At 45.0% G+C, this 27,720-nt stretch overlaps 1 protein-coding gene across 1 annotated transcript in view; it reads left to right on the top strand.

Moving 5' to 3' along the window:
- The first annotated feature begins 720 nt into the window (after positions 1–720).
- The window catches only part of LOC132222902 (zinc finger protein 772-like), a 45,095-nt gene continuing 18,095 nt past the window's right edge, over positions 721–27,720 (top strand). Inside the window, exon 1 of the mRNA XM_059678258.1 lies at positions 721–882. Coding sequence (XP_059534241.1) covers positions 762–882 — 121 coding nt within the window. The 5' untranslated portion in view covers positions 721–761. The remainder of the gene's footprint in view (positions 883–27,720) is intronic.

Here is a 27,720-nt window from a genome sequence, read left to right on the forward strand (position 1 = left end):
CAGGTCCTGAGCTTAGGTGCCATATATGTGCCCACCTGCCATTTCTTATTGAGTGCTGACCCAGTGAACAATAAGGACGAGAGCATACCTCAGTGTCACTTGCACTGGAAATTTCCCACCAGGATGGGGAAAGGAGAAGAGAGAAGGGTGAGAGAGAAATATATCACAGAGGTGGTGAACTAGAATTTTAAGAAAGAAGCTGATTAGAAAACACCCTGTCCTTGTCATGGCTTATTTGTGTTCCCAGTGAAGTTGTGCCTTTGAGAATGAAGCTGTGAGACAAGTGTGGATCAAAGAACTATGGGCAGCAGGTAACGCAAAGTGATGGCCTCAGCAAACTGGGATTGGAGTCAGAAGTGTAATGGGCATTACCATATTGTTTGGTGTCTTGGAGGCACAATTTGGAGGACAACATGGGTATTGCCTGACAACACCAGTGTCAAATCCATCACATTCCCATTATGTGCAGCGTCTCTTCCTCCCCTCTGTTCCTGACACCCACTGTTATTAAAAGGAGGCAGTGTGACTCACATTTGAGGATCAGAAGACAGGTATCTTGTATCTGTTCATCTGCCTTTATTGTTGTGAGAGACACAGCATCCGTATAAGGAGAGATTGACTTTAATGGGAACAAGGCCTGCTATCTTCTGTGATGTGGGGAGTAGGGGAGCATATGGATGTGCAGGGTGGGGAGTATGGCAAACTTGGAATCTCAAGAGAGATACTTATCATGGGATGTACTGTCTCTATTATGACAGGATATGAATTTTGAGGACATGGCCATTGCCTTTTCTCAGGAGGAGTGGGGGCTTCTTGATGAGGCTCAGAGACACCTGTACTGTGATGTGATGCTGGAAGTTTTTGCACTTCTATCAATTGCAGGTAAGACCTTCACATCACTCCTAGTGTCCTGAAGTGATGCCCACTCTTTATTTATTCTCCAGACTTACCACTCACGCTCTCTCTCTCTCTCTCTCTTTGTCTCTCTCTCTCTCTCTCTCTCTCTCTCTCTCTCTCTCTCTCTCTCTCTCTAAGCCAGACCATGGGCTCTGTTAATTTCCCCAACTGTCTTGTCTAATGGGCTGTGGATGCCAGTGCTGAGCTCTCAGACAGCCCTGAGCAATAGACTCCATAAACCTCCCTAACACCAGTTGTCTCAGAAACTGCAGGAAGTGTCTGGGTGTCAGCAGACTTACAGACATTTAATGGGTCCCTCCTGCTCATCCACACCTAGAGTGGGTGACTATATCCAGATCCACGACTTCTGCACCTTTCCTGTAAATAAAGACCTCGGTGAATACCTGTGCCAGGATCTTCTTTACATACATGAACCAGGGGCTGTTCTTGTAAGACCCTCCTTCCATTGTTGTTTGTAATATTACCTTCCTTGAATACTGTTGCAAGCCGAATGCTATGGGCAAGCGATGGCTGCTCACCTCTGTTGTCTTTCATTGATACTCAGAAAATTTAGTTTGTACATATTTCTAGCAAAGGAGGGGCAGGGAGAACCCTGGGTTTCTTCAGGGTGAACGAACAGGATGGTCCTAGAGCAGGGGTGGGCAACCTTTTTGACTAGAGGGCCACAATGGGTTCTTAAACTGGACCGGAGGCCGGAACAAAAGCATGGATGGAGTGTTTGTGTGAACTAATATAAATTCAAAGTAAACATCATTACATAAAAGGGTACGGTCTTTTTTTTTTTTTTTTTTAGTTTTATTCATTTCAAACCGGCCGGATCCGGCCCGCGGGCCGTAGTTTGCCCATGGCTGTCCTAGAGGATGCCTGGCCTGGCTGAGTGGCAACTGGGGGGAGGTATGACATAAGGATGGTGTTCAGCTTGTACGAGGAACCAGCTCCTGTCCAACTGTGTTTGGTGCAGGTGCCAGTAGCCACACCTCATTTATACCTTTCCTTTCCCACACGTGACACTTTGCTGACTTGTCATTTCATCAGGGACTTCTTAGCTTTGGCTGTCTTCTTATTTTTGTCCTTTTTATATTATCCAGTCCGCTTCTCTTCCATGTGGTGCTTTCCCGGTTTTTGCTCTATTTCTATTGAAGTCACCCCTTTTTTGTGATCTTCAGTGCTCAAGAACTTCACAGTGACCTCTTACTAATCCATCTTTCAGGTCTTTTATTTTCAGCCAGTTGCATGAAACCAATGTAGTATGTGCAACACACTTTTATCATGGGACTTCACCCTGTTGCCAGAGTCACCATTCATTTTCTCATCATTTCTCTGTTTTCAGGTCATTGGCATAAGATGGATGATGTGGAGGCCTATTCTGAACACAGTGTATCTGTAGGAGAGTCTCAGGTCAGGGCTTCCAAGACAGCCGCACCCACCCAGAGGACCCATCTGTGTAAGCCGTGCTTCTCAGTGTTATAAGATATTTTGCACCTGAGTGAGTTACAAGTGGTTTACTTTGAGAAGAATGTGTTCTTAAGTGATGCGTGTGTGATAGACTTGTGTTTCAGTGCAAACCCTCACCAGCAACAGAAGGATGCCAGTGGAGAGAAGTCCTGGAAAAAAGATATGGAGAGTGCCTCTCTTGTGACGAGTTGCTGCTTCTACTTATCCAGGGTGCCTGCAGCTAGTATGGAGGTTGGGGAAAACTCCCCAGCTATCTCAGGGCTTCTCCAGCACCAGGCCACTCTTAACACTGAGGAGCCACACAGTAGCAATGAGACTTCACAGGAATTTCTCAGTGGAAAAAGACATCACCAGTGGGTTGAATGTGAAACAGCTTTCAGCCAGAAACAGAAAGTTGCTTATGAGAAAGGTCTCTGCTCTGGAGATATGATTGATGAGTATAATAAATGTGGGGAAGTGTGTAGACGAATCTTTAACCACCTTCAACATGGGAGAGTTCACACTGGAGAAAAGCCCTGTGACTGTACCGATTGTGGGAAGGTCTTCAGTGGAAGCACTGCTCTCATTAAACACAACAGAGTTCACATTAGAGAAAAGTGGTATGAATGTAGTGACTGTGGGAAGTCCTTCAGTCACAGATCTGACTTCACTAGACACCACAGAGTTCACACTGGAGAAAAGCCATATAAGTGTAGTGAATGTGGGAAGTCCTTCAGTCAAAGGTCTAACCTCACTCTACACCACAGAGTTCCCACTGGAGAAAAGCCATATGAGTGTAGTGTATGTGGGAAGTCCTTCATTAAAAGGTCTTACGTCACTAGACACTGCAGAGTTCACACTGGACAAAAGCCATATGAGTGTAGTGAATGTGGGAAGCATTTCAGTGAAAGGGCTGCTCTCACTAAACACCACAGAATTCACACTGAAGAAAAGCCATAAATATGCAGGAAATATTTTATTTTTCTCACATATGATAAGAACACATAGGGGGCTCTATGGGACCCTTTACATGAATGTACACCCCTTTTGTGGGAACATACACTCTGATAGATTTCTCATAAATTGAGGTAAAAGTGAGACTTGAAGGAGCTGCATTATACTTGCTAACATGCCCAGACCTACGACCCAAATGATGTCACTGTGAGCTTTTGTCGCTGAAGAGATTTCACCTCTAACACCTGGCTCACCTGAGGAGTGTGCATCGGTCACATTCCCTGGGTGCTCAGGGGAATGTATTCTGTGTTCTCGCTTCTGCTTGAAGTATTTATGGTCCCTCCAAGCTCTTGGCAGTATCGTCATTCATTTCTGAGTGACTAGAAAATGGACCTGACCCAGGATTCATCCAGAGCACCCCTTCTCAGCTAAGAAGTGCTACCTCTTTCAGGGACATTGTGGTACTCACATTATGCTTTGGTAAGTTTGGGGGTGTTTATTATTCACCAACTTGCAATCCCCTTGCTCTATTCTGCTGGGGTTTATGATCTTCTTAAAAGTGTTTTCACATTTGTACCTTTAATTTTGGTTTTATTCGTGGCCACAGATGATTTGCAAACACAAATGTGATCTGTAAGCATGCAGATATGAATAGATGTTGTGTTTATCCCAAAGTTTATGTGGTTTGGAAGGGAGAGCATAATGGCAGGAAGTCACTTTTTGTCCAATATTGGCTTATTATTTACTGCAGCCCATGGCCTTGAAATAAAGACCACATGACTGTGCATTTAATCTGCAGCCTAGTGCCTCGATTATTGGTGAGGCAAAAGGTCACTCTGAAGAGGAGACCTTTGCTGTGTTTCTGTGACCAATTGGAATCATGTTCTCTGTTCACAATATGTATTACATAAGCTTCAGCAATGTTTAGGGAACCTGTTCTCCATGTACTACAAAGGAGCCATGTGCCAGGAAGTATGGAATTTCATAGGCTGGGGTCATTTGTTGTAAGACTCAGGTGGAACCACAAGTAGGGCAGAAACACTGTTTCTATAGTGAGTGGGAAAGCCTGCAGGAAATTAGATGACATGTGCCTCTTCTGAACATAAGGCCATAAATGTTCCAGGGCCTGTGGGTGACCTTTATGTACAGGCATTCTCAGGACCTCCAGAACTGTTCCGTGTAGCTGAGATCATTGGCAGATAAAATAATCCAATGGTATTGTGTATTCCCTGGTCCCTCTAGGCTGTTCACATAACGTATTTGCTCACCAGCAAGAAGTCAAAAGTAAAGGAAGGATAATCCTGCAATCTGTTCCAGGATGTGTCTTTTGTAAGCAGTCAGCATTCCTGTTGATTTTGATGGCAATAGTTTTTTGGGTTTTTTTTAATATTCATTTTTATTGATTTCAAAAAGGAAGGGATTGAGAGAGAAATTTTGATGATGGGAGAGAATCACTGATCACGTACCCCCTGCACACCCCATACAGGGGATCAAGCCTACACCCTGGCATATGCCCTGACCAGGAATTGAACCATGACCTTACAGGTCAATGCTCAGCCACTGAGCAACACAGGCTGGGCTGATGGCAATAGTCTTTACTGCTTGCCAGTATTTGCTGCCACTGAGGCAGGGCTGGTCCTCCCAAGAAATGAGAAGAGGGATGGTCCTGTCTATATAGGGTTGCCATCTTAATTTTCTAACAACAGATGGATATCTAGGGTTTATATGAAACCACCTTTCAAGGCTTTACTTAGGTATATGCATAAATGACGAGCAGGGGAATGCAGTTTTCTAATGTGCACTATTTGGTGAGGTTGAACATGCGGATAAAGCTGAGAAACCGTCACAGGTGAAATAGGCTTTTCTGTTACCCACATCCATGTGGGGAATATAGTAGGCTTACTGTTGTGAGTATGCCAAACACACGGTTAATTCTCTTTTTCAAGTAACTATTTTATATATTTAAGGTGCATTTTTATTAACTTTTGAAAGGAAGGGAGAGGGAGAGACAGCAATCATCTGCCTCCCGCATGACCATTCCTGGGGATTCAGGAAGGCATGTGCTCTGCCCTGGAATGAAACCTGTGGCTTTCAGTGAACATGATCACACCCCAAAAAATGTGGCATAGTGGCCTTGTGTTGTTATTTGCCGGGGTCCAACCCCAGCAGGTCCAGGGGTCCCCAAATGTGTGGACGGAGTCGGCGAAGAAGGAATGACACGGAGACAGCGTTCAGTTGATCAGCAGCCTTGCCAGGATCTTTAGACAAGTTCTGTCCAGGATCTCTAGCCAAGTTCCGTTGATCAGCAGCCTAGCCAGGATCTCTAGCCAGGATCTCCAGCCAAGTTCTGGTTTGGATCTCCAGCCAGGTTCTGTGTCCATGTTCTCTTGCTAGGTTCTCCAGGTTCTCCAGCCAGGTTCTGTAGCCATGTTCTCTTGCTAGGTTCTCCAGGTTCTCCAGCCAGGTTCTGTCCAGGTTCTCCAGCCAGGTTCAGTCACCAGGTTCTAGTCAGGTTCTCTTGCCATGTTCTATCCAGATTCTGTAGCCAGGTTCTGTCTCTAGGATCTTCATCTAAGTTCTGTGTTCTAAGTTCTGTGTCTTGCTGTTTTGTTACATCTGTATTTATACCAGTTTATTCAATCCTATCAATCTCTATTACAAAGGTTAGGGTGTTTCTTATCTCCATTCCAGGGAGTAAAGATTATGTAGCTTAAGCATGATTGTTCGTAGTTAAAGTGATTAATTACCCGCCTGGCACTTAGTTGAGGGCTTTTATCCCCTCCCTGAATTCAGGGGAAAATCCCTACCTGGGGAAACAACCTTTCTCGGAGAGGTGACCTTGGTTAAAACACACAGCGCTAAGGGGAGCAAACATATTAAGAACAGTATGCCATAAATGCCAGGTCCCTTGAAACAGCAAGGATGGACCGGCTCCCAGCAAATTCCCCCTTTTTTATTTTTTAAAAGCAGGCATTAAAAAGAAAAACCCCAAATGCTCTCTTGTATCCATTTTAAGAGTAGGATTGGCGCTTTCTGCTATTACCTGAGTCCTGATCTATCACCCCAGGGGGAGCTTGCCAATCCTGCACTTTCCCGGGGTGGAAAGGCTGCAGTGGGGTTAAGGATAAGGCTCCTTGGGCCTACCTCCTCCCATGCCTTTACATTTACCTTTCCTTCCTCAGAAAAGCATGGACATACTTCTTGTATAAAATGTTCTGTCTGACTGGGAGTAACCTTAATTCCTCTGCTAGCAAGCATATGTGTTAAAAGATCAATACAGAGTCTTCTTTCTTTGGACTCAGTATGGCACATCTTCTCAATCTAAGTTCTGTACTATCCACCTTCTTACCCTACTTATCCTCTATAGGGGGGTCTGCAGTACCCTGGTGGAGTCCTATCCGTCCCGAGTGTGGGGTTCTCAATGGGGGGGCTTGCCTAGGGGAATCCTGTTCCAGGGGTTCCCAAAGGTGTGGACGGAGTCAGCGAAGACTATCCACCTTCTTCCTACGGTGGAGTCCGATCCGTCCCGAGTGCGGGGCGCTTACCTAGGAGTCCCTGTGCGGGCGCCAGATGCCGGGGTCCAACCCCAGCAGGTCCAGGGGTCCCCAAAGGCGTGGACGGAGTCGGCGAAGAAGGAAAGACTCGGAGACAGTGTTCAGTTGATCAGCAGCCTAGCCAGGATCTCCAGCCAGGATCTCCAGCCAAGTTCTGGTCTGGATTTCCAGAGAGGTTCTGCTTAGGATCTCCAGCCAGGTTCTGTGTCCATGTTCTCTTGCTAGGTTCTCCAGCCAGGTTCTGTTGCCAGGTTCTGTAGCCATGTTCCCTCGCTAGGTTCTCCAGCCAGGTTCTGTCCAGGTTCTCCAGCCAGGTTCAGTCACCAGGTTCTAGTCAGGTTCTCTTGCCAATTTCTGTAGTCAGGTTCAGTCCAGGATCTTTTGCCATGTTCTCTCGCTAGGTTCTGTCTCTAGGTTCTGAGGCCAGTTTCTGTCCAGGATCTTTTGCCATGTTCTCTCCAGTGAAGTTCTTCTGTCTCTAGAGAACGTTCTGTGTAGGTTCTGTGCCTAGGTTCTGTCTCTCTTGGTTCTGTCTTCTTAGTTATGTCTCCTGTTGTCTTGTTACATCTGTATTTATACCAGTTGATTCAATCCTATCAATCTCTATTACAAAGGTTAGGGCATTTCTTATCTCCATTCCAGGGAGTAAAGATTATGTAGCTTAAGCATGATTGTTCGTAGTTAAAGTGATTAATTACCCACCTGGCACTTAGTTAAGAGGTTTTATTCCCTCCCTAACTTCAGGGGAAAATCCCTACCTGGGGAAACAACCTTTCTCAGAGACCTTGGTTAAAACACATAGTGCCAAGAAGGTGAGCAAACATATTAAGAACAGTATGCCATATATGCCAGGTCCTTTGAAACATCAAGGATGGATCGGCTCCCGGCTGTATTCTTTTCATAGCAACAACTCTAAACCTACTTTGCCACACCGTGTATTTACCTCCAGCCCTTTTGTAAGCTTTCTGCCTTCCCCACCCTCCATGCACGCATTGATTTACCTTCCTGTACAATAGAGTACTTCATATTTTTAATAATTTTATTGGCACTATAAGATGCATTCTCTTTAACAAACACTGGCTTCCTTCATGCTACACAGGTATTTTGAGATCTGATACTAATGTTGTCAATAGTTAATTTTTTATTGCTAGGAATATTGTATTCTATGGATAACCACTTTAAGTATTGAGCTATCTATGGTTTCAGTTATTTCTATGTTTACGGTTTTATAAATAAAACAGCTGGTAATATTGTGTTCTGTTCTTTCCACCAGGTGTTTGTCTTACTTATTAAACTGTTCCAGTGTCAGTGAATTTGTCACATTTTAACATATGGGGAACTGTGATCTAAAATGGTCAATCATTTTGCCTTCCCACCCACAGAAATGAAAATTCCATTTTTCTGCAACCCTCCCAGCACATGCGAAGTTTAATATTTTTGAATACTAGCCCCATCAATGAGTATCCTGTTAACTTGCTTTTGTTTTAATTCCATTTCCCCAAAAAAGTTAGATGGTGATCATTTCTTCATGCATTGCTTTACACTGTCTTTATCTCCTTTGTTAAAATGTCTGCTCACGGTTTTTGTCTACTTTTGAAGTTAATTTATTATTCTAACCAATATGAAGACAGTGCAGCCTCTAAGACATACGTTAGAATTTCACTCATCCCTCAATGACTCCAGTGACTTCTTTGCTGTGTGGAATTCTTGGTTTTGAATTCTATATACAAAACAGTTTTTCTCAATTTTTACCCTATGTATGAGTTATAGCCCACTTGTACCAAATACTTATAAATTTAATCCGCATTGTTAATATTCTCCACCAGCGTTCTTTAAGTCTAAGCATTTAATAATACATTCAGTGAAGTCTAGGTTAGTAGTAGTTGACAATTTCCCTGGTGTAAATACTCTCATCATCACCACATTCAAACTGTCAAAATGATGGCATTGAATATGTACATGATATTTCAGTGGTGCACCATTATATTTTACTAGTGACCCGTACTTGGATTCGTGAACATTGAAAGAAAATTAATTACATGGCTGGCAGAGCGGGACTGGTTGAGGTGCGCCGGGGACGCCCTGGAGCCAACCTCCCATGGTCCCTCGCATCATAGCTGACTGTTGGAGCATCTGCCTCCTGGTGGTCATTCTGCATTATAGTTACCAGTCAGATGGTCGCTTAGCCTTTTATGTATATAGATTTTCAGCATTCTGTTAGTTTTATTTTTTTAATTTCTTTATTGGTTAAGGTATTACAAATATGTCCTCATTTCCCATTAATGCCCAACCTCCCCCACACCCCGCCACTCATATTCTCAACCCCCTGTTGTCCGTGTCCATTGGTTTGGCTTATATGCATGCATACAAGTCCTTTGGTTGATCTCTTCCCCTTACCTCCACCCTCCCCTACTTTCCTTCTGGGGATTGATAGCCTGATCGCTGTTTCTCAGTCTTTGGATCTGTCCCTGTTCATCAGTCTACATTGTTCTCTATAATCCACAAATGAGTGAGATCATGTGGTATTTATCTTTCTCTGACTGGCTAATTTCACTTAGCATAATGCTCTCCCATTCCATCCATGCTGTTGCAAATGGTATGAATTCCTTCTTTTTTACGGCAGCGTAGTATTCCTCTGTGTAGATGGACCAGTTTCCTAATCCACGCATAATCATGGCTGCATTTAGCCAATTGAAGCCCAGGCCAGGTGTCTTAGCCAGTGCTAATTGGGTTGGGTGTTGCTTCCAGGTGCTCATTTTCACCTATTGTTCTGTTCCCGTGGTCGGCAAACTGTGGCTCGTGAGCCACATGCGGCTCTTTGGCCCCTTGAATGTGGCTCTTCCTAAGCCTTAGGAGTACCCTAATTAAATTAATAACAATGTACCTACCAATATAGTTTAAGTTTAAAAAATTTGGCTCTCAAAAGAAATTTCAATCGTTGTACTGTTGATATTTGTCTCTGTTGACTAATGAGTTTGCCGACCACTTAATAGTTAACCTATAGGCTCCAGCACTGGGTCACAACCAGGACAAGGCTTCAGAGGCACTGTCCCCATGGTGCAGTGGTTTGTCTGAAGCTTGTTGAGCAGCCACAGTCAGCATTGAGGCCTATGTGCCTCCCAGACTCCGATTTGCTTGAAGACTTCTACTCTGCCTCACTCCATTTACCCTCCATCCTTGCATGCCGGTGCCTGTAAGATCCTGAAACCCAGGTCACTGAGTCCAGAACAGTGAGTCACTTGTGGGTGATACATGGTGTGATGTGTGAAAGAGGGTGACAGGCTGCAATGCCACCCTGTAAGATTTTGGTTGGCGTGGCTGAGCTGGGAGGATTCAGGAATCCTGGTCTTGTTTTGTATCTAAAGGCAACAGAGAAGACGAGGCAAAGTATTTGGTGAGAAGTTTCCGTTTAATTTTCAGGATCCTAGGGCCATCGATGGTCGAGAATAAAAGAGGGACATTGTCTGAAATAGGGTTTTAAACTCTTCCTAACTGCTGGGAATGAACCTAGAAGCGAGAGGATCCCAGTTGGGGACAGGAAGCAGAAGTCCTTTGAAAGATAGACAACTAGGCAAGATTGTGCCCTTGGGACTGAGGCCCTGACATAATGCGGTCATCTCCAGGGGCTGGGGAAAGATACCGACGGGCAGAGCCCATGGATCCTGGTGGTGGTTGCCAAGATCTCATACCTTTAGTTTCCACAGATTGCTGCCAATGAAGAATCGCCTAGGGTTACTGGTTTGTGGGGCTTATTTCAGGGCCTCACACTCTTGTGGCCTCTGAGATAGTGGAGTCCTGGGACTGTCCTGCCACTCTTCCAGCCCCTGGGCCTGGGAACCTTTAAAAGACACTAAGCCCAGAATACAAAGTTCAGGTCTACAGTTGTATGATGTGCTCTGTGATTTTGGCAATTAGAGGAATGAGATGTGGGAGGTCCTCCCAGAACTTGTAAACACATGGAGTAAAGACCAAAACAGTTCAGGGACTTGCGGGCATCCTCTTCTTTTTTTTTTTTTTTTTTTTAAAAAAAAGGGAAGTAGTAAAAATGGGTTAAAATCAGGTCTAGAGGAGCTTTGTGACAACTTGGAAGTCTGCTCTGCAGGTGATGGGAGCAATGGGAGATTTGCAGTAGTGGAGGCAGGTGATCTGACCCAGGTCTCATTAAACTCTTTGTGGCTGCAGCATGATGATCAATACGCCTGTGAGGGAGGAGGTAGAAAGACTGGAAAGGAAGCAGCTGTGATAGACTGGGTGAGTGTGATGGTAACTGGCTCATGATGGTGGCTGTGGAGATGGAAGGAGCAGTTGCTCAGGGACTGCAAGGGAAGCCCGGATCGGTGATTTAGGTGTGGCCACCTGGATTTTCTAATGTGAGTTTGAGAGAGACAGAGAGGTAAGAGTCAGAGTTGACATTAAGGCTTGGATTTAGCACCTCAATGTATGAAAGCACCATCAACTCAGACAGAGAAATTCGTAGTAGGAAGTGTTATGTTCAAAGGAGATACAAAACCTTTTACTTTTTGGCCTGTTAGGGTATTTCAGAGAGCCATTCAAGAGCGTCTAGAACTCTGATGAGACGTTCAATAGGAAGACTTCCTTAAATGTAGTGGAAAATGTATAGACCAGATAATAGTTGTGGATCACCTTTATTGGTTGGTTGGTTGGTTTGTTTTGAATTGGATTACAATGAGTATTTCAAACAAGATGAGATTGTGCTTGGTGCTTATTTTCTTCTAGAAACACTTACTGGGGTTTTTGGTTACCATTGCTGTGGCTGGGTGGGTTGTTTCAGTCAGTTTGGTGGAATTGCTTAGGGGCATGAGTGGTCATCTCTGAGACTCACGGAGATGGGGTAGAGGGCCATAAGTGATGAAAGGCTGTGACTGAGCAGCAAGAGAAAGAAACTCAGTTACCTACAAGGGAGTACCCATACGACTGTCAGTGGATTTCTCAACAGAAACTTTGCAGGCCAGAAGGGAGTGGCAAGAAATATTCAAAGTGATGAATACCAAGAACCTACAACCAAGATTATTTTATCCAGCAAAGCTATCATTCAAAATTGAAGGTCAGATAAAGAGCTTCACGGATAAGGAAAAGCTGAAGGAGTTTATCACCACCAAGCCAGTATTATATGAAATGCTGAAAGGTATCCTTTAAGAAGAGGAAGAAGGAGAAAAAAGGTAAAGATACAAATTATGAACAACAAATATGCATCTACCAACAATGAATCTAAGAATCAAGTGAATAAATAATCTGATGAGCAGAATGAACTGGTGATTTTAATAGAATCAGGGACATAGATAGGGAATGGACTGACTATTCTTTGGTGGGGGGGAAAGAGGTGTGGGAGATGCGGGAAGAGACTGGACAAAACTTGTGCACCTATGGATGAGGACAGTGGGTGGGGAGTGAGGGCAGAGGGTGGGGCGTGAACTGGGAGGAGGGGAGTTATGGGGGGAAAAAAGAGGAACAAATGTAATAATCTGAACAATAAAGATTTAATTTAAAAAAAAGAAAGGCTGTGACTGGTGAAGAGACATCAAATGCAGTAACAGTGAAGGTGGGCTCTGAATATCTGAGATCTGATGTGGGTCATATTAGGAGATGTGGAAGGAAAAAAAATAATCAGCGATGGAGACCTTCAGAACCGGACACAATGCTTCCTTTATGGTTGTGGACTTTGATATTATGGGTAGTACATCACCCAGTTTGAATTTTCTAGGCGTTCTCTAGGTCACGCATGCTCAATAATGAGTATGAGGCCAAGGAGATGACTATGGGTGCTTAGGATGTGGGAGTGCAGGTGTGAGACAGGTGTGGTAGAAAAAAGTGGTGTGCACTTGAAGAGGGTATGTGAATTCATGGCTGCAGGGACCTGACATTAACACAAGAAGGAAAGAAGTGAGTCCATTTCTGGTGGGGACTGGATGGTATGATATGGGGAATTTGGGGGTAATTCCTGAAAATAACAGTTTTGGTTCTACATGCCAGATGAAGAGTATATATATATATGCTGCTGTTTCTTGTTGAAGGCTTCCCCAGTGATCAATAGGAATGAGATAACAGACATCAGTGTCACCTGTGCTTGAAAACCTCCACTGGCATGAGGAAGGAAGACAAATACATTATAGAGATGATAAATTAGAATTTTTAAAAAGGAGCTAATTAGGAAACAACATGTCCTTGTCACGGCATATTTGTGTTACCAGTGAGTTTGTGCCTCTTGGAATGAAGCTGCTTGAGAGGAGTGTGGTTCAAAGAATTATGTGAAGAAAAATGATGTAGTGAAATGTAATGGCCTCAGCAATCTGGGGTTGGAGTCAGAAAGGTGAAGTGTGATGCCATGTTTTTTTGTGTCCTGGAGGAGTAATTGAGAGCATATTACCCAAAAAAGACCGGTGCTGAATCACTCACACTCCCTTTATATGCAACAGCTCTCATTACCCTAACACCTGACACTCACTGTTATTGAGACGGGGTAGTGTTGAGGCTCAGAGCACAGGTATCTTCTATCTGCTCAACTGTCTTTATTGCTGTGGGAATACACAGCATTAGTAGGACTATAAGGAAAGACTGACTTTAATGGGACCAAGGCCTTGTATCTTCTCTGATGTGGGGAGTAGATTGGGCAGATGGATGTGGTGGGTTATGAGTATGACAGACTTAGAATATTAGGAGAGAATCTGATCATGGTCTGTACTGTCCCCGTTATGACAGGATATGAACTTTGAGGATGTGGGCGTTGCCTTATTTCAGGAGTAGGGTTTTCTTGATGAGGCTCAGAGACATCTGTATGCTATGTGATGCTGGAAGTGTTTGCACTTGTAGCATCTGTAAGTAAGAACTTCACATTCTCCCAGTGTCCTGAGGTGATGTTCTCTCTTACATTATTCTCCAGGCATAGCACTCTCTCACAGCCAGACCATGGGCTTTGCAAATATTCCTCACTGTCTTTTCAAATGTGCTGTGGCTGCCAGTGCTGAGCACTGTGGAGAGCCCTGAGCAATAGACTCCACAAACTTCTCTTACATTTGCCTCTGGAAGTGCCAGAAGTTTCTGGGATTCAAGGATCTTACAGACAGCTTAATGGATCCCACCTGCTGTTTCTCTTCCTGGGAGGGTGACTATATTCGTATCCATGGCTTCCACTTCTGCCCCTTTCCTATAGCTAAATCCCTGGGTGACTGTCTGCCAGATTTTGGTCTTTACTTGCATGAACCATGGGCTGTTCTTGTAAGACCCTCCTTCATACCAGGAACCAGCTCTTTTCCATCAGTGTTCAGATTCAGGTGCCACTGGCTACACCACATTTCTACCTTATCTTTTACCTACTTTGCTCTTTCTGACATGTCATTTCACCTGTGACTACTGGCTTTGGACTATGTTAGACTTTGTTGGAATTTTTACATCACCTGTTCCTCTGCATTGCTGCCTCTGCAGTATTCTTTAACACTGACATACACATGTGTTCTACACATGCTTAAGTAGGTTTCAAACACCAGCTACTCATTTATTGAATTATTCTTGAAATAAGACATAAGCAAAATTCTGCAGAGTTTGCCTATGTCACCTGCAGACAAACCCTACTGGACACTGTTAGGCTAAGGAAGGGCTGGAAATCTTACCTCTCTTCCATGTGGTGCTTGCCATATTTGTGTCATATTCCCAGTGTAGTCTGCATTCTCTCAGGATCTTCAGAGGCCCAGAATTTCTCAGAAGCCTCTTAATGCTTCCTGCACATCTCTTCAGAAAATTGCATGGAGTTAAGATATCAAGGGCAACATACTTTTGTAATGGAACTTCCCCCTGTCACCACGGTCTTCATTCATTTCGTCACCATTTTTCTGTTTTTCATGTTGTTGGCATAAAAAGGCTGAGGAGGAGGCCTGCTCTGATCAGAGTGTATCTTTAGAAGGAGAGTCACACTTCAGGGCTTTAGGACAGCTCCAGCAACCCAGAAGTCGCATTCCTGTAAGCAATGTTTCTCAGTCTTAAAAGATATTTTGCACCTGACTGAGTCACAAGCATAATGCTTTCAGCACAAATGCTTCTTCAGTGATGTATGTGTGAGAGACTTCTGTTTCAGTGCAAACCCTCACCAGCAACAGAAGGATGTCAGTGGAGAGACGTCCTGCAAAGAAGCTATGGACAGGCCCTCATTTGTGACCAGGTGCAGCTTCTACTTATCAGAGGTGCCTTCAAACAGCAGGGAGTTAGGGGAAGATGTTGAAGCTCCCTCAGAGCTTCTCCAGCCCCAGGTCTCTCAGAACACTGAGGAACCACACTGTGGCAGTGAGGTTTTACAGGAATTCCTCAGTGGAAAAAGTCATCACCAGTGGGGTGAATGTGAAATAGCTGCCAGCAAGAACTAGAATGTTATTGAATCTCAGGGTGTATGTTCTGGAGAACTGAGTTATGAGAGTGACAAATGTAGGAAAGTTTTCAGACGAATCTTTAAAGTCATTCAACATAAGAAAGTTCACACTGTAGAAAAACCATATGAGTGTACAGATTGTTGATGTCCTTCAGTAAGAGTTCCACCCTCATCCAACATCAGAGAATTCACATTGGACAAAAGCCTTGTAAGTGTAGGGATTGTGGGAAGTCCTTCAGTCAGAGTTCTAAACTCATTCATCATCAGAGAATTCACACTGGGGAAAAGCCTTATAAATGTAGTGATTGTGGGAATTCCTTCCGAAATAAATCTTACGTCAATAAACACCAGCGAGTTCATGCTGGAGAAAAGCCATATGAGTGTACAGATTGAGGGAAGTACTTCAGTGAGAGTTCTGAACTCATTCAACATCAGAGAATTCACACTGGGGAAAAGACTTATAATTGTAGTGATTGTGGGAAGTCCTTCAGAAGGAAGTCTGATGTCAATAAACATCAGCAAGTTCACACTGGAGAAAAGCCATATGAGTGTACGGATTGTGGGAAATCTTTTACCCGCAAATGTAGCCTTATGACACCTGAGACTTCACACTGGACAAAAGCCTTAAATGTGTAGGGAATGTATGTTTGTTTTTTAACCCAGAATAACAACACTAAAGGAGACTCCATGATACACATTTACCTTAATATACTCCCTTTTTATCAGGACATAAACTTTGCTAGATTCCTCATAAGTTTCAGGTACAAGTGAGGTCATAAGGAGCTGCTTGCACTTGCTATCCGGCCCAGGTCTACTACGTGGTGGATGTCACTGTGAGGGTTTATGGCTGAAGTGATTTCTCCTCTACCACCTGGTTCACATGAACAGTATGAATCAGTCACAAACCCTGTATGCTCTGTAGTTCTTGAATAAATTCTAAATACTCTGAACACACTCTAGCCACTTTGGCACAGTGGATAAAGTGTTGGTATTCAGACAGAAGGGTCCTGGGTTTGATTCCAGTCAAGGGCACATGCTGGGGCTGAGGGCTCGATCCTGAGGGGATGCATGCAGGAAGCAGCTGATCAATAATACCCACTCATCATTGATGTTCCTACCTCTCTCTACCTCTCCCTTCCTCTCTGAAATAAATAAAAAAAATATTTTTTATAAATGAACAACTGGTGAAATTTAAATAAAGTCTCTGATTTAAAAGTAAATAAATGCATGAATACTCTGAACTCTTGGCAGGATCTTCATTCCTTCCTCTCTGACTAGGGAATGGGCCTGACTCAGGGTTTGTCCCTGGGACTGAAAGCAAAGAATCTGGGAGAAGCTTTGAGCTAGGACCTGCCACTTGTGGCTCTGCACCTTCCAGTCAGGGGTTTTAAGCTGGGTTATTTCACATTCAGATGGTTGAGAAGCCCAGATTTCTCTCAGGTGGCAAGGCTGGGAGCAGCAGTAGCTGCTGGGCAGGTGGGTGGGTGTGGGCAGGCAAAATCTCAGGGCATTTTCCAGGGAGAATTGGTGCTGGGCCATGTGTGTGTCTCTAAGGCCCTCCCTAGTCAGTCTAGGCCAGCCGTGGGCAAACTACGGCCCGCGGGCCGGATCTGGCCCGTTTGAAATGAATAAAACTAAAAAAAAAAAAAAGACCGTACCCTTTTATGTAATGATGTTTACTTTGAATTTATATTAGTTCACACAAACACTCCATCCATGCTTTTGTTCCGGCCTCCGGTCCAGTTTAAGAACCCATTGTGGCCCTCGAGTCAAAAAGTTTGCCCACCCCTGGTAGGCTGATGGTCTCTCTGTTCTTTGGGGCCATGGTGAGTGGGAAAGGGAGCAAGCTCTGCTGCAGGAGTTTCTGGGGGGTCATGACCTGGGATCAGCGTGTGCTCCAAGAAAACTTGTGACCCAGGAAGGGCCATCCTAGTCCACTGTAATGAGGTGCTCCAGCCATTGACCTGCACAGGGAGGGAGAGGAGCTGTCTCTGCAGAGGCTGATTCCCTATCTGCCCAGCAGGAGGGGGTGCAGGTTGCTGAGCCAGGTGGTCCTGTCCTGGATTACCAGTGTCTTGAAGTTTAGCCACTACAGGAGGTTCTAGATATTTATCAATCTAGAGAGAGCAAATGGCCCTGATCTTTCCTTCATGGGTAAGCATCCACCCTGCTGCACTGAGACTGCTCTACTGCCTGCATAGCCCACCCTCTACACTCTTTCCTGGATGTGCCTGGGATGTTCCCACTGAAGGTGAGACATTCTCATGAAGTGAGTTGATGGACCCTGAACTCTGGGCATAGTGTGCTGCTGGGGTGTGTGGGTGAAGGAGCAGAGGGTTTGGAGTCTTGGAGGCTGGAGAGGGGCAGGGTCCTTGAGTGGTTGGGCTGAGGGAAGGCTCTAGGAAGGAGAATTGGAATCAGACTGGATGTAGAGGCAGCAGCCAAGGGCGGGCACAGCTGAGACCTGTAAGGACTGAGGGCATGGACACTGTTGACAAAACTGTTCCAGACTCTGGAGATACAGAGTCCCCTTCCCTTAGGAGCTGGAGTCCTAGTGGAGGACAGCCCACAGACAGTGATCAGGACAGCTGTGACAGGCGACAGGCGCTCAGGCATAAGATGAAGCCGGTGGTGGTCAGTGGGGGCCTCCCTGAGACAATCCAGGAAGGGCTGGCAGAGTCCAGTTGGAAGGCCTGCTGGATTTTGGGCTTCCATTTGGGAGATGCCCCATCACCGGTCAGGGCAATTACAGGAATCAACTACTGAAGGTATGAAAGCAATGGAGCAAAAGAACTGGTGTGTGTGTCTCTCTATCCCCATTTTAATCTCACTCTGAAGTCAGTATATGTGTTTATTAACCAGTCAGTCCACACACATGTGAACACCAGCACCGCCCAGGGGCCCCATGGGTGTTCCCCCCATTTTGGGAGATGAAGGCAGGTCACTGTGGCTGCTTTGGACACTGACATTAGAAAGGGGGGTCCTGGCTGGCATGTGGGCGCTATGGCAGGACTTGACCTTCTCCTCAGGAGGCCTCACAGTTTGCCTCCAGCCCCAGGCTGTCTTCAGAAGGGCCGATGGGCAGCCCCTTCAGAAAAATCATTGCCAGAGGGGAATTCACAGTCCTGACTGCACATAAAGAATCCAGGGGCTTAAACATGTTTGCTTATTTATGAGTAAAAGTGCATTTGTAAATTGCTTTAGTTTACTCACCACGAGGATAGTTCTCCAGGGCAAAATGACAAAGACAGAAATATACAAGGAGACAGTAATGATCGTAAGCTTCCACAGAATTTCAAAAAACTGGCTGGAGGACACTGTAATGGGGCAGGATATACAATAGATGAAATACTATGTGAGATAATGAGAAGCCTTAGGCATTTACAATGCATTTGTCTCAGGAAATCATCTTTATAATCCCAACACCAGCCTCCAACAGACTGTCAAACTTCAGAAGGAAGTCAGGGGAAGGTGGGGATAAGGGATCAACCAAAGGACTTATATGCACTCATATAAGCATACTCAATGGACACAGGCACTAGTGGGTAAGGGCATGTGCTGAGGTGTGGGGGTGGCTGGGCAGAACTCCATTGGCGAAAAAGGAGTTATATGTAATACTATATGTAATACTTTAAACAATAAATTATATAAAAAATAAGAATAAAATAAAAAGAACCATGACCTCCTGGTTCTAGGTCGAAGCTCAACCACTGAGCTACACCAGCTGGGCTGCATTATTTTAAAATTTACCAAAATACATATATTTTTTATCGTTGATATATTATCGATGTCTCCCATTTCCCCCTCTGTGTATATTCTTTGGTGGATCTCTTGCATTTCTCTCCACCTCCTTCCCCTCAGAGATCTGTTAGTCTGCTCCAGTTAGCCAGGCCTCTTGTCCCATCTTGTCCCTCCCCAGGAGTCACTTGCTGGGCCACAACACCTTAATTCACCTAAGTCAGGGGTGGGCAACCCCTGGCATGCGTGCCAAACATGGCACACCAGTAACTTGCTGGCACACGAAACGCTCTCTTATAATCTTCTATTTACAATTTTTTTCTTAATATCGACTTTTTTATTTTTCAGATAAATTCAGTGTAGGTGCATCTTAGATAAATAAATAATTTTACATAACAAGTTCTCTTAAAGACCATAGACATGGATTGACGAGAGAGGGGAAGAGCAATTTCAATAGTGTCAAAAACAAACTATTGAGGACTTGGAATGCCATTCCAGAAAATTTTTTCTGTTTAAAAAACTTTGCAACAGCGTTACTCTCCATGTTTTCTTCCACATACGCTTATGAATCTTTGTTCTCAGTGATGAATTTTGTTAAGTCCCGTAATAGGAGTAGCCTGATGGATGAAAGTAGTAGCTCGTGAGAGAAACCAAGATGGCAGCATAGGTAAACACCGGAAATTGCTGCCTCACACAACTACTTCAAAAATACAACTAAAAGACAAAATGGACATGATCCAGAACCACGGGAAGGCTGGCTGAGTGGAAATTCTACAACTAGAAGGAAAGAGAAAAGCACACTGAGATACATGTGCTGGTGTTCACATGTGTGTGGACTGACTGGTTAATAAGTAAAGTGCAGAGGTACGGAGGCGCCCGCAGAAAGGGCTGGCAACTGAGGACACAGTTGTCTTTTTCAATCGGGAGGGAGTCTCAAGATCCCGACTGCTCTGAACTCCAGTTCCAGGCGAGTCTCTGGGGACCCAGACTCATATGGGGAGAAACTGGACTGTCTGGCATCGGTCGGAACTCAAGGGCGGCTTTCTCTCAGAGGTGCTTGCAGCGATTACTGGGACACTGAGACTTGGGGCCTCTTAGGGTAGGACTGAGGATGAGCCATAGCTGTTTGCTCCGCCCTGCTGATTCCGAGACCCCGCCACACCCAAGCTGTGTGCAGAGGCTTTTCCATATGAAAGGCCTGGCCCTTTGCAATCTGAAAATTACCTAACAAACTGCAACTGGGTCAGAGAGACCCAGAACTTCCAAAAGGCCCAAGGCCCCACAGCAGCTTGCATTGCTTCACAGCTGGGCCTCATCTGTGCACCACCAAACCCCCCAAAAAGAAGAGAAATCTGCATATCTCTCCAAAGCACCTGCTGGGTAGCCTCAGGCAGAGGCTAAATTAGCACCTCCTTAGAGATATAAGAGCCAGTGTACCCAGTGGTCAGAGTGGGACCATCCAGATTACAACTCCTCAGATCCATAAGGGACACACTCAGGGGGCAGACTCAGTGAGCATAAAAGTCCCACTGAAGCAAGTATTGCCCCTAAAGGTGTCTCCAGCACAGAAGTTCTCCCACTGCAGACATAGCTGATTCTCACAGCCAGTTGGCCTGGAGGTAAATTTCTCCCATTGATACCAACAACAATCAAGGCTTAACTACAAGACTGTGCACAAAGCCCACAAAGGGGAGCAGCAAGAGTGTCCACCTCAGGTAATTGGGGAGGCTGAGCCACTGGGCCCTATAGGACACCTAGCACAGAAAGCCACTCTATCAACACAGGGAAGCAGCCAAAATGCAGAGACAAAGAAACAGGTCACAAATGACAGAAATGGAGGAAAGAAAACTACTGGGTATAGACTTCAAACCCACAGTTATTAGGTTTTCAAGAATTTTCTAGAAAACGCCGATAAATTTAGTAAGACTCTCAATAAGTCTAGTGAGACCCTCGAGGATATGAAAGAGGACCAACTAGAAATTAAGCATACACTGACTGAAATAAAGAATATTATACAGAGTTCCAACAGCAGAATAGAGGATCTCAAGAATCAAGTCAAAGATCTGAAATACGAAGAAGCAAAAAAAACCAACCGGAAAAACAAAAAGAAAAAAGAACCCAAAAATATGAAGATAGTGTAAGGAGCCTCTGTGACAACTTCAAGCATACCAAAATCCGAATTATAGGGGTGCCAGAAGAAGAGAGAGAGCAAGATATTGAAAACCTATTCGGGGAAATAATGTCAGAAAAATTCCCCTATCTGATGAAAGAAATAGATTTACAAGTCCAGGAAGCGCAGAGAACCCCAAACAAAAGGAATCCAAAGAGGACTACACCAAGACACATCATAATTAAAATGCCAAGAGCAAAAAAAAAACAACAAAGAGAGAATCTTAAAAGCAGCAAGAGAAAAAAAGTCAGTTACCTACAGCTGATTTCTCAGCAGAAACTATGGAGGCCAAAAGGGAGTGGCAAGAAATATTCAAAGTGATGAATGCCAAGAACCTGCAACCAAGATTACTTTACCCAGCAAAGCTATCATTCAGAATTGAAGGTCAGATAAAGAGCTTCACAGATAAGGAAAAGCTAAAGGAGTTCATCACCACCAATCCAGTATTATATGAAATGCTAAAAGGCATCCTTTAAGAAGAGGAGGAAGAAGAAAAAGGTAAAGATACAAATTATGAACAACAAATACATATCTATCAACAAGTGAATCTAAAAATCAAGTGAATAAATAGTCTGATGAACAGAATAAACTGGTGAATATAATAGAATCAGGGGCATAGAAATGGAGTGGACTGACAATTCTTGGGGGGAAAGGGGTGTGGGGTGCAGGAAGAGACTGGACAAAAATTGTACACCTATGGATGAGGACAGTGTGTGTGTGGGGGGGGTGAGGGCAGAGGGTGGGGTGGGAACCCAGTGGAGGGGAGCTATGGGGGCGAAAAGGAGGAACAACTGTAATAATCTGAACAATAAAATTTAATTTAAAAAAAGAGAGTAGTAGTTCGTGCATATCTCTGAAAGTCACGAAATATATACCCTTTTGTAAAATCTCTGTCATCAGTGATGCAGCAGCAAAAGTCCCACTGATAATATCAAACGGAGTCATAAAGTTTTCTGTGGGACTATCAGTGTACATGTATACATTAAAAAATAAATGTATTTTTCATCATCATATACTGTTTTTGTCACTCGAATGAATTTTATTATTTCTTTTATTATTTCTTCAAGGTTATTCTCATACATACACCTTAAGAGATATCAAGTAGGTGTAACAAGTTCTCAAAAAATTAGGGTTAGCACGCAGAAGAATTTTGAGTCAGAGATTTTGCTGGTTTGGGCACGCACTCACAAAAAGGTTGCCCACCCCTGACCTAAGTCATTGCCTGGGCTGTTTGTACACCCCAGGGCCGTTAAGAAAACTACATTACCCAGAAGGCAATGCACCCATGTGGGCGGAGCTAAAGGGCATTTTGGTGTCTGAATATCTGGTTAGGGAAGGACTTCCGCCTTCCTCCTCCTGGTGGTCATTTTAACTTTTTAGGTCTTTGTTCACAGATTAACAGATTCACAGGCTTCAGGGCGCTGGTCGTGAGGAGGAGGCGGCCTGGGAGGCAGCGCGCCTGCTGTGCGGGGTGTGTCTGAGGCTCCTTGAGCCCAACAGCCCGAGATTGGGGTCCCCGTGCCTCCCGGACTCCTCTCTGCTCACAGCGTCCCCGCAGCCTGACCCCATTTCACCCTCCAGCCTGGGGGACCGGCCTCTCAGGTCCCGCCGCCCAGGTCCCCGCGCGCAGAATGGTGAGTCCCTCGTGGGTGACACAGGGCTGATGGGGGAAGAGGGTGAAAGGCTGCAGGGCCGCCTTGTCAGGACGTGATGGGACGACTGCGCAGGGAGGACTCGGAAACCTGGGCCTGTTTTGGGTGTTAAGGCAACAATGAGATGAGGTGAGGTTTTGTAGGAGGAGTTTTGCTTTCACTCTCAGAACGCTGGGGCCATAGATGTTTGGGAAAAAAAGGAGGGACATTTTCTGAGGTAGGGTTCTAACTTTTCCTAACATTGCTCAGAGATAGAACAGACTAGAAGACAGAGGACAGCAGCTGTGGGCAGGAAGGAGAAGTCCCGTAAATGATAAGGTAAGTGGCAGAGTGAGCCCTGAGATAACACAGGCATCTGGAGGGCACCTGGCTTCTGGGCTGGGCAAGGGCACTGAGCATCCTGGGCCCGTAGTTCCTAGCAGTGATTGCCAGGCTCTCACCAGACCATTTTCTTTCCAGGGATTCCTGCAGATGCAGAATGAATTAGGGGTACTGATTTGTGAAGATTATTTCAGGGCCTCACACTCTTGTGGCCTCTGAGAGAGCAGAGTCCTGGGACTGTCAGCTGCTCTTGTAGCCCTTGGACCTGGGGACTTGGAACAGACACTAAGTCCAGACTCCTAAGGCCAGGACTAGGACTTCATAAAGTGAATCTTCTTCCTGGAAACCAGTGTAATGAGTTGGAGGTCGTCCAGGGCAGTGGTCGCCAATGATTTGCCCGTGGACCACTGGTGGTCTGTGAGGTCGAAAGGTTGGTGACCGCGGTTTAAGGAAACTTTTGGAGCAGTGGTCCCAAACTGGTGGTCCATGGCAGCAGCTTCTCCAGGGCATAGGTTACAGAATGTGAAAAGGCTTTTTGTGCAGAGTGAGCTGATTCAGGAACCATTAGGTATCTTTTTAAAATATATACAACACAGGCATGTGACCTCACCAGTGCATGGGTCTCTACTCAACCAACTGACACACATGAGCCAGAGCTGTAGATCACTTTAATACAGTCAATCATGGTGAGGTTGGTAATGGTAGTAGTAGCTCAGAAGGGACAGTGTGAGGCTGAGGACTGGCTTTCCTGCTGGGGCCACTGTAGGAGGTGGGTGTCACAGCACAGCAGAGGGAGAGAAGTTGTCATGTAGAGTTTGGGGAGAGGTAATCATTTTGTAGTGGTCAAGGCCTTTAAATGATGAATGGACCTGAGATTAACTGGAGGCTAAAGAATTATTCAAACAAGATGAGACTAGGGCTGGTACATATTAACTCCTCTAAACACTCACCGGGATTTTTTGTAACCCTGGTGTGGCCTGGCTGTGGGAAGTTGCAGTCAATCTTATGGATTAGCTTAGAGGCTTGAGTGGTCATTTGTGAGACTCACTGGGCATGATGCAGAGGGCCACTGGCACTGGGACTTGAGTGGCAGTTAAGGAAGAGATGTTGGCAAGCATTCTCTGGACAACACTTGATAAGTAATAACTCAGAGGCCAAGGAGAGGACTATGGGGGCTGGGCTGAGGGAGTGCAGTTGTGAGCCTGTTGTGGTAAAGAGTGCTGGGTACTTGAAGAGAGAATTGGAATTGATGTCTTATGCTGACATAAGAGTGAATGACGAGAGAGCCCATTTCTGGTGGTGTGTGGATGATCCAATAAGGTGAATTTTAGGGTAATTGCCTGTAAAAAGGGGTGTTTTGGCACTATATTTGAGGTACAGAGCTTAGGTGCAATTTCACTAACCACCTGCCTTTTGTTGTTGGGGATGACACCCTGGTTAATAGGAGTGAGATAGCAAACATCAGTGTTACACAGGCTTCAAATCTCCACTGGCATGGGTAAGGGATAAGAGATTATGGAGATGGTGAAGTATAATTTTGGAAAAAAAGGTGATTAGGAAACAATTCGTCCTCACCACAGCAAATTTGCATTACCTTTGCAGTTGTCCTTCTGGGAGTGAAGCTGTGTGAGAGAAGTGTTGTTCAAAGAACTCTGTGCAACAGGCAGTGCAAAGCCATGGCCTCAGCACCTTGCGGTTGGGGTCAAGAGGGTGAAGTGTGATGCCATGTATTTGGTGCCTTTGAGAAACAATCTGAGGGTATTGTCTGACAAGACCAGTATCAAATCACTCACACTATCTTTATAGCCTGGATCTCTCTCTAACCTATGGTTTTTGACACCCACTCTGTTGATAAAAGTCAGTGTGGTATACACAGGAGGTCCAGAGCTCAGGTATCTTTTATCTGTTCAAATGCCTTTATTATGGAGGGAAGACAAAATGTCAGTAGGAATATAAGAAGACAGTGGCTTTCATGGGATGAAGGCCTGGTATTTTCTCTGATGTGTGGAGTGGATGTGGAGGGTGGGGAGTATGACAGACATACAATCATGGGAGTGAATCCCATCTTGGGCTGTACTGACCCCATTATGACAGTATATGAACTTTGAAGACTTGGCCATTGTCTTCTCTCAGGAGGAGTGGGGACTCCTTGATGAGGCTCAGAGACTTCTGTACTGTAGTGTGATGGTGGAAGTGTTTGCACTTGTGTCATCTGTAGGTAAGACCTTGATGTTCTCCCAGTGTCCTGAGGTGATGCCCTCTCTTCCTTTATTCCTCATCCATAGCTTTCTCTCTCCCACAGCGAGAACATGGCCTCTGCGGATTTTCCCCACTGTCATGTTAAAAGTGCTGTGGCTTCCATGGATGAGCTGGATGGAGAGTCCTGAGCAAAGGACCCGAGGAACATCCCTAACACCCGTTACCTCAAAAAGTATAGGAAACAGAAAGTTAGGAGTCTTGCAGTGAGCTTAACGGTTCCCAGCTTGCACTTTCTCTTCATGGGAGGCTGACAGTGTCCACACTCATGGCTTCAACTTCTGCACTCTTTGTCTAGGTAAAGGTTCTTTATGGTGACCTGTGCCAAGTTATGGTCTTTACTTACATGAACCATGGGCTGTTCTTGTAAGACCTTCCATCAATTGTTTGTTATATTCTCTTCCCTGAATACTATAGCAAGCTGTGTTGCTCTGGCCCAGTGCTGACTGCTCACCTCTTCATCACCTGTTCCTCCGCACTGGTGCCTCTGCAGTATTCTGCAACATTGACTTGCACATGTGTTATGAGGTGCACATATGTGCTAAGTAGTCCTCGAAACCAGATACTCCTTTATTGAATTTTTCTTGGAGTAAAATGGAACCAACCTTTTACATAGCTTGCCCCAGTCCCCAGCAGACAAGCCATGCTGAATGCTGTTAGTTGAAGTATTAGCTGGAGATCCATATTCTCATCCATGTGGTCCTTGCCATATTTTTGTCATATTTCTGGTGAGGCCTCCCTGTGTTGTGATTTCATTAGCCCAGAAAGTCACAAGAGCCTCTTATTAATCCTTCCTGCACATCTCTTATTTTTAGACAATTGCATGGAACCAACGTGTGATGTGTAACACACTTTTGTAATGGGACTTCCTTCTGCCACCACATTCAACATTCATTTCCTTACCCTTTTTCTTTCTTTCTTTTTTTAAAATATATTTTATTGATTTTTTTATAGAGAGGAAGGGAGAGGGATAGAGAATTAGAAACATTGATGAGAGAGAAACATGGATCAGCTGCCTCCTGCACAGCCCCTGTTGGGGATGTGCCCGCAACTGAGGTACATGCCCTTGGCCGGAATCGAACCTGGGACCCTTCAGTCCGCAGGCTGGCGCTCTATCCACTGAGCCAAACTGGTCAGGGCTCTTTACCCTTTTTCACTTTTTAGGTTGTTGGCATAAAATCAATGGTGATGAGGCCTGTTCTGATCAGAGTGTATCTATTAAAGAAGAGTCGCAGGTCAGGGCTTCTAAGGCACCTCCAAGCACACAGAAGATCCCTCTGTGTAAGCGGTGTTTCTCTGTGTTAAAAGGTATTTTGCACCTGACTGGGTCACATGCAGCAGACTTTGAGCAGAAAGCCTTCTGTAGGGACGCATGTGTTGGAGACTTCTGTTTCAGTGCAAACCCTCAATAGCAACAGAGGAATGAATGTGGACAGGGGCCCTGGAAACAAGCTATAGAAAGGGCTTCCTTTTTGAGAAAGTGCAGCTTCTACTTACCTTCAGTGCCTTCAGCCAGCAGGGAGGTTGGGGAAGACTTGCATTACAACTCAGAGCTTCCCCAGCACCAGGCCACTCTCAGCACTGAGGAGCTCCCCTATGGCAGTGAGATTTCACAGGAATTTCTTGATGGAAAAAGTCATCACCAGTGGGGTGAATGTGAAAATGCTGCCAGCCACAACCTGAAAGTTGTTCAGTGTCAGGGTGTGTGTTCTGGAGAACTGGTTTATGAGTGTAACAAATGTAGGAAAGTATTTAGATGAATCTTTAACCTGATTCAACACAAGAGAGTTCACACTGCAGAAAAGCCATATGAGTGTAGAGAATGTGGGATGTCCTTTCCTCAAAGGTCTAACCCAGCCGTGGGCAAACTACAGCCCGCGGGCCGGATCTGGCCCGTTTGAAATGAATAAAACTAAAAAAAAAAAAAAGACCATACCCTTTTATGTAATGATGTTTACTTTGAATTTATATTAGTTCACCCAAACACTCCATCCATGCTTTTGTTCCGGCCCTCCGGTCCAGTTTAAGAACCCATTGTGGCCCTCGAGTCAAAAAGTTTGCCCACCCCTGGTCTAACCTCACTGCACACCTCAGAGTTCACACTGTAGAGAAGCCATATGAATGTACGGAATATGGGAAGTCTTTTAGGCATAAGTCTAAACTTATTAGACACCTGAGTGTTCACAGTGGCAAAAAGCCATGAGTGGTCTGATTGTGGAAAGTCCTTCAGGGATGAGTGTACTCTCAAACAACACCAGAGGATTCACACTGGAGAAAAGCCCTATAAGTGTAGAGAATGTGGGATGTCCTGTCTTCGAAGGGCTCAGCTCACTTTACACCTCAGAGTTC

This window comes from Myotis daubentonii, chromosome 21 (assembly GCF_963259705.1).
Source record: "Myotis daubentonii chromosome 21, mMyoDau2.1, whole genome shotgun sequence".
Lineage (NCBI taxonomy): Eukaryota > Metazoa > Chordata > Mammalia > Chiroptera > Vespertilionidae > Myotis > Myotis daubentonii.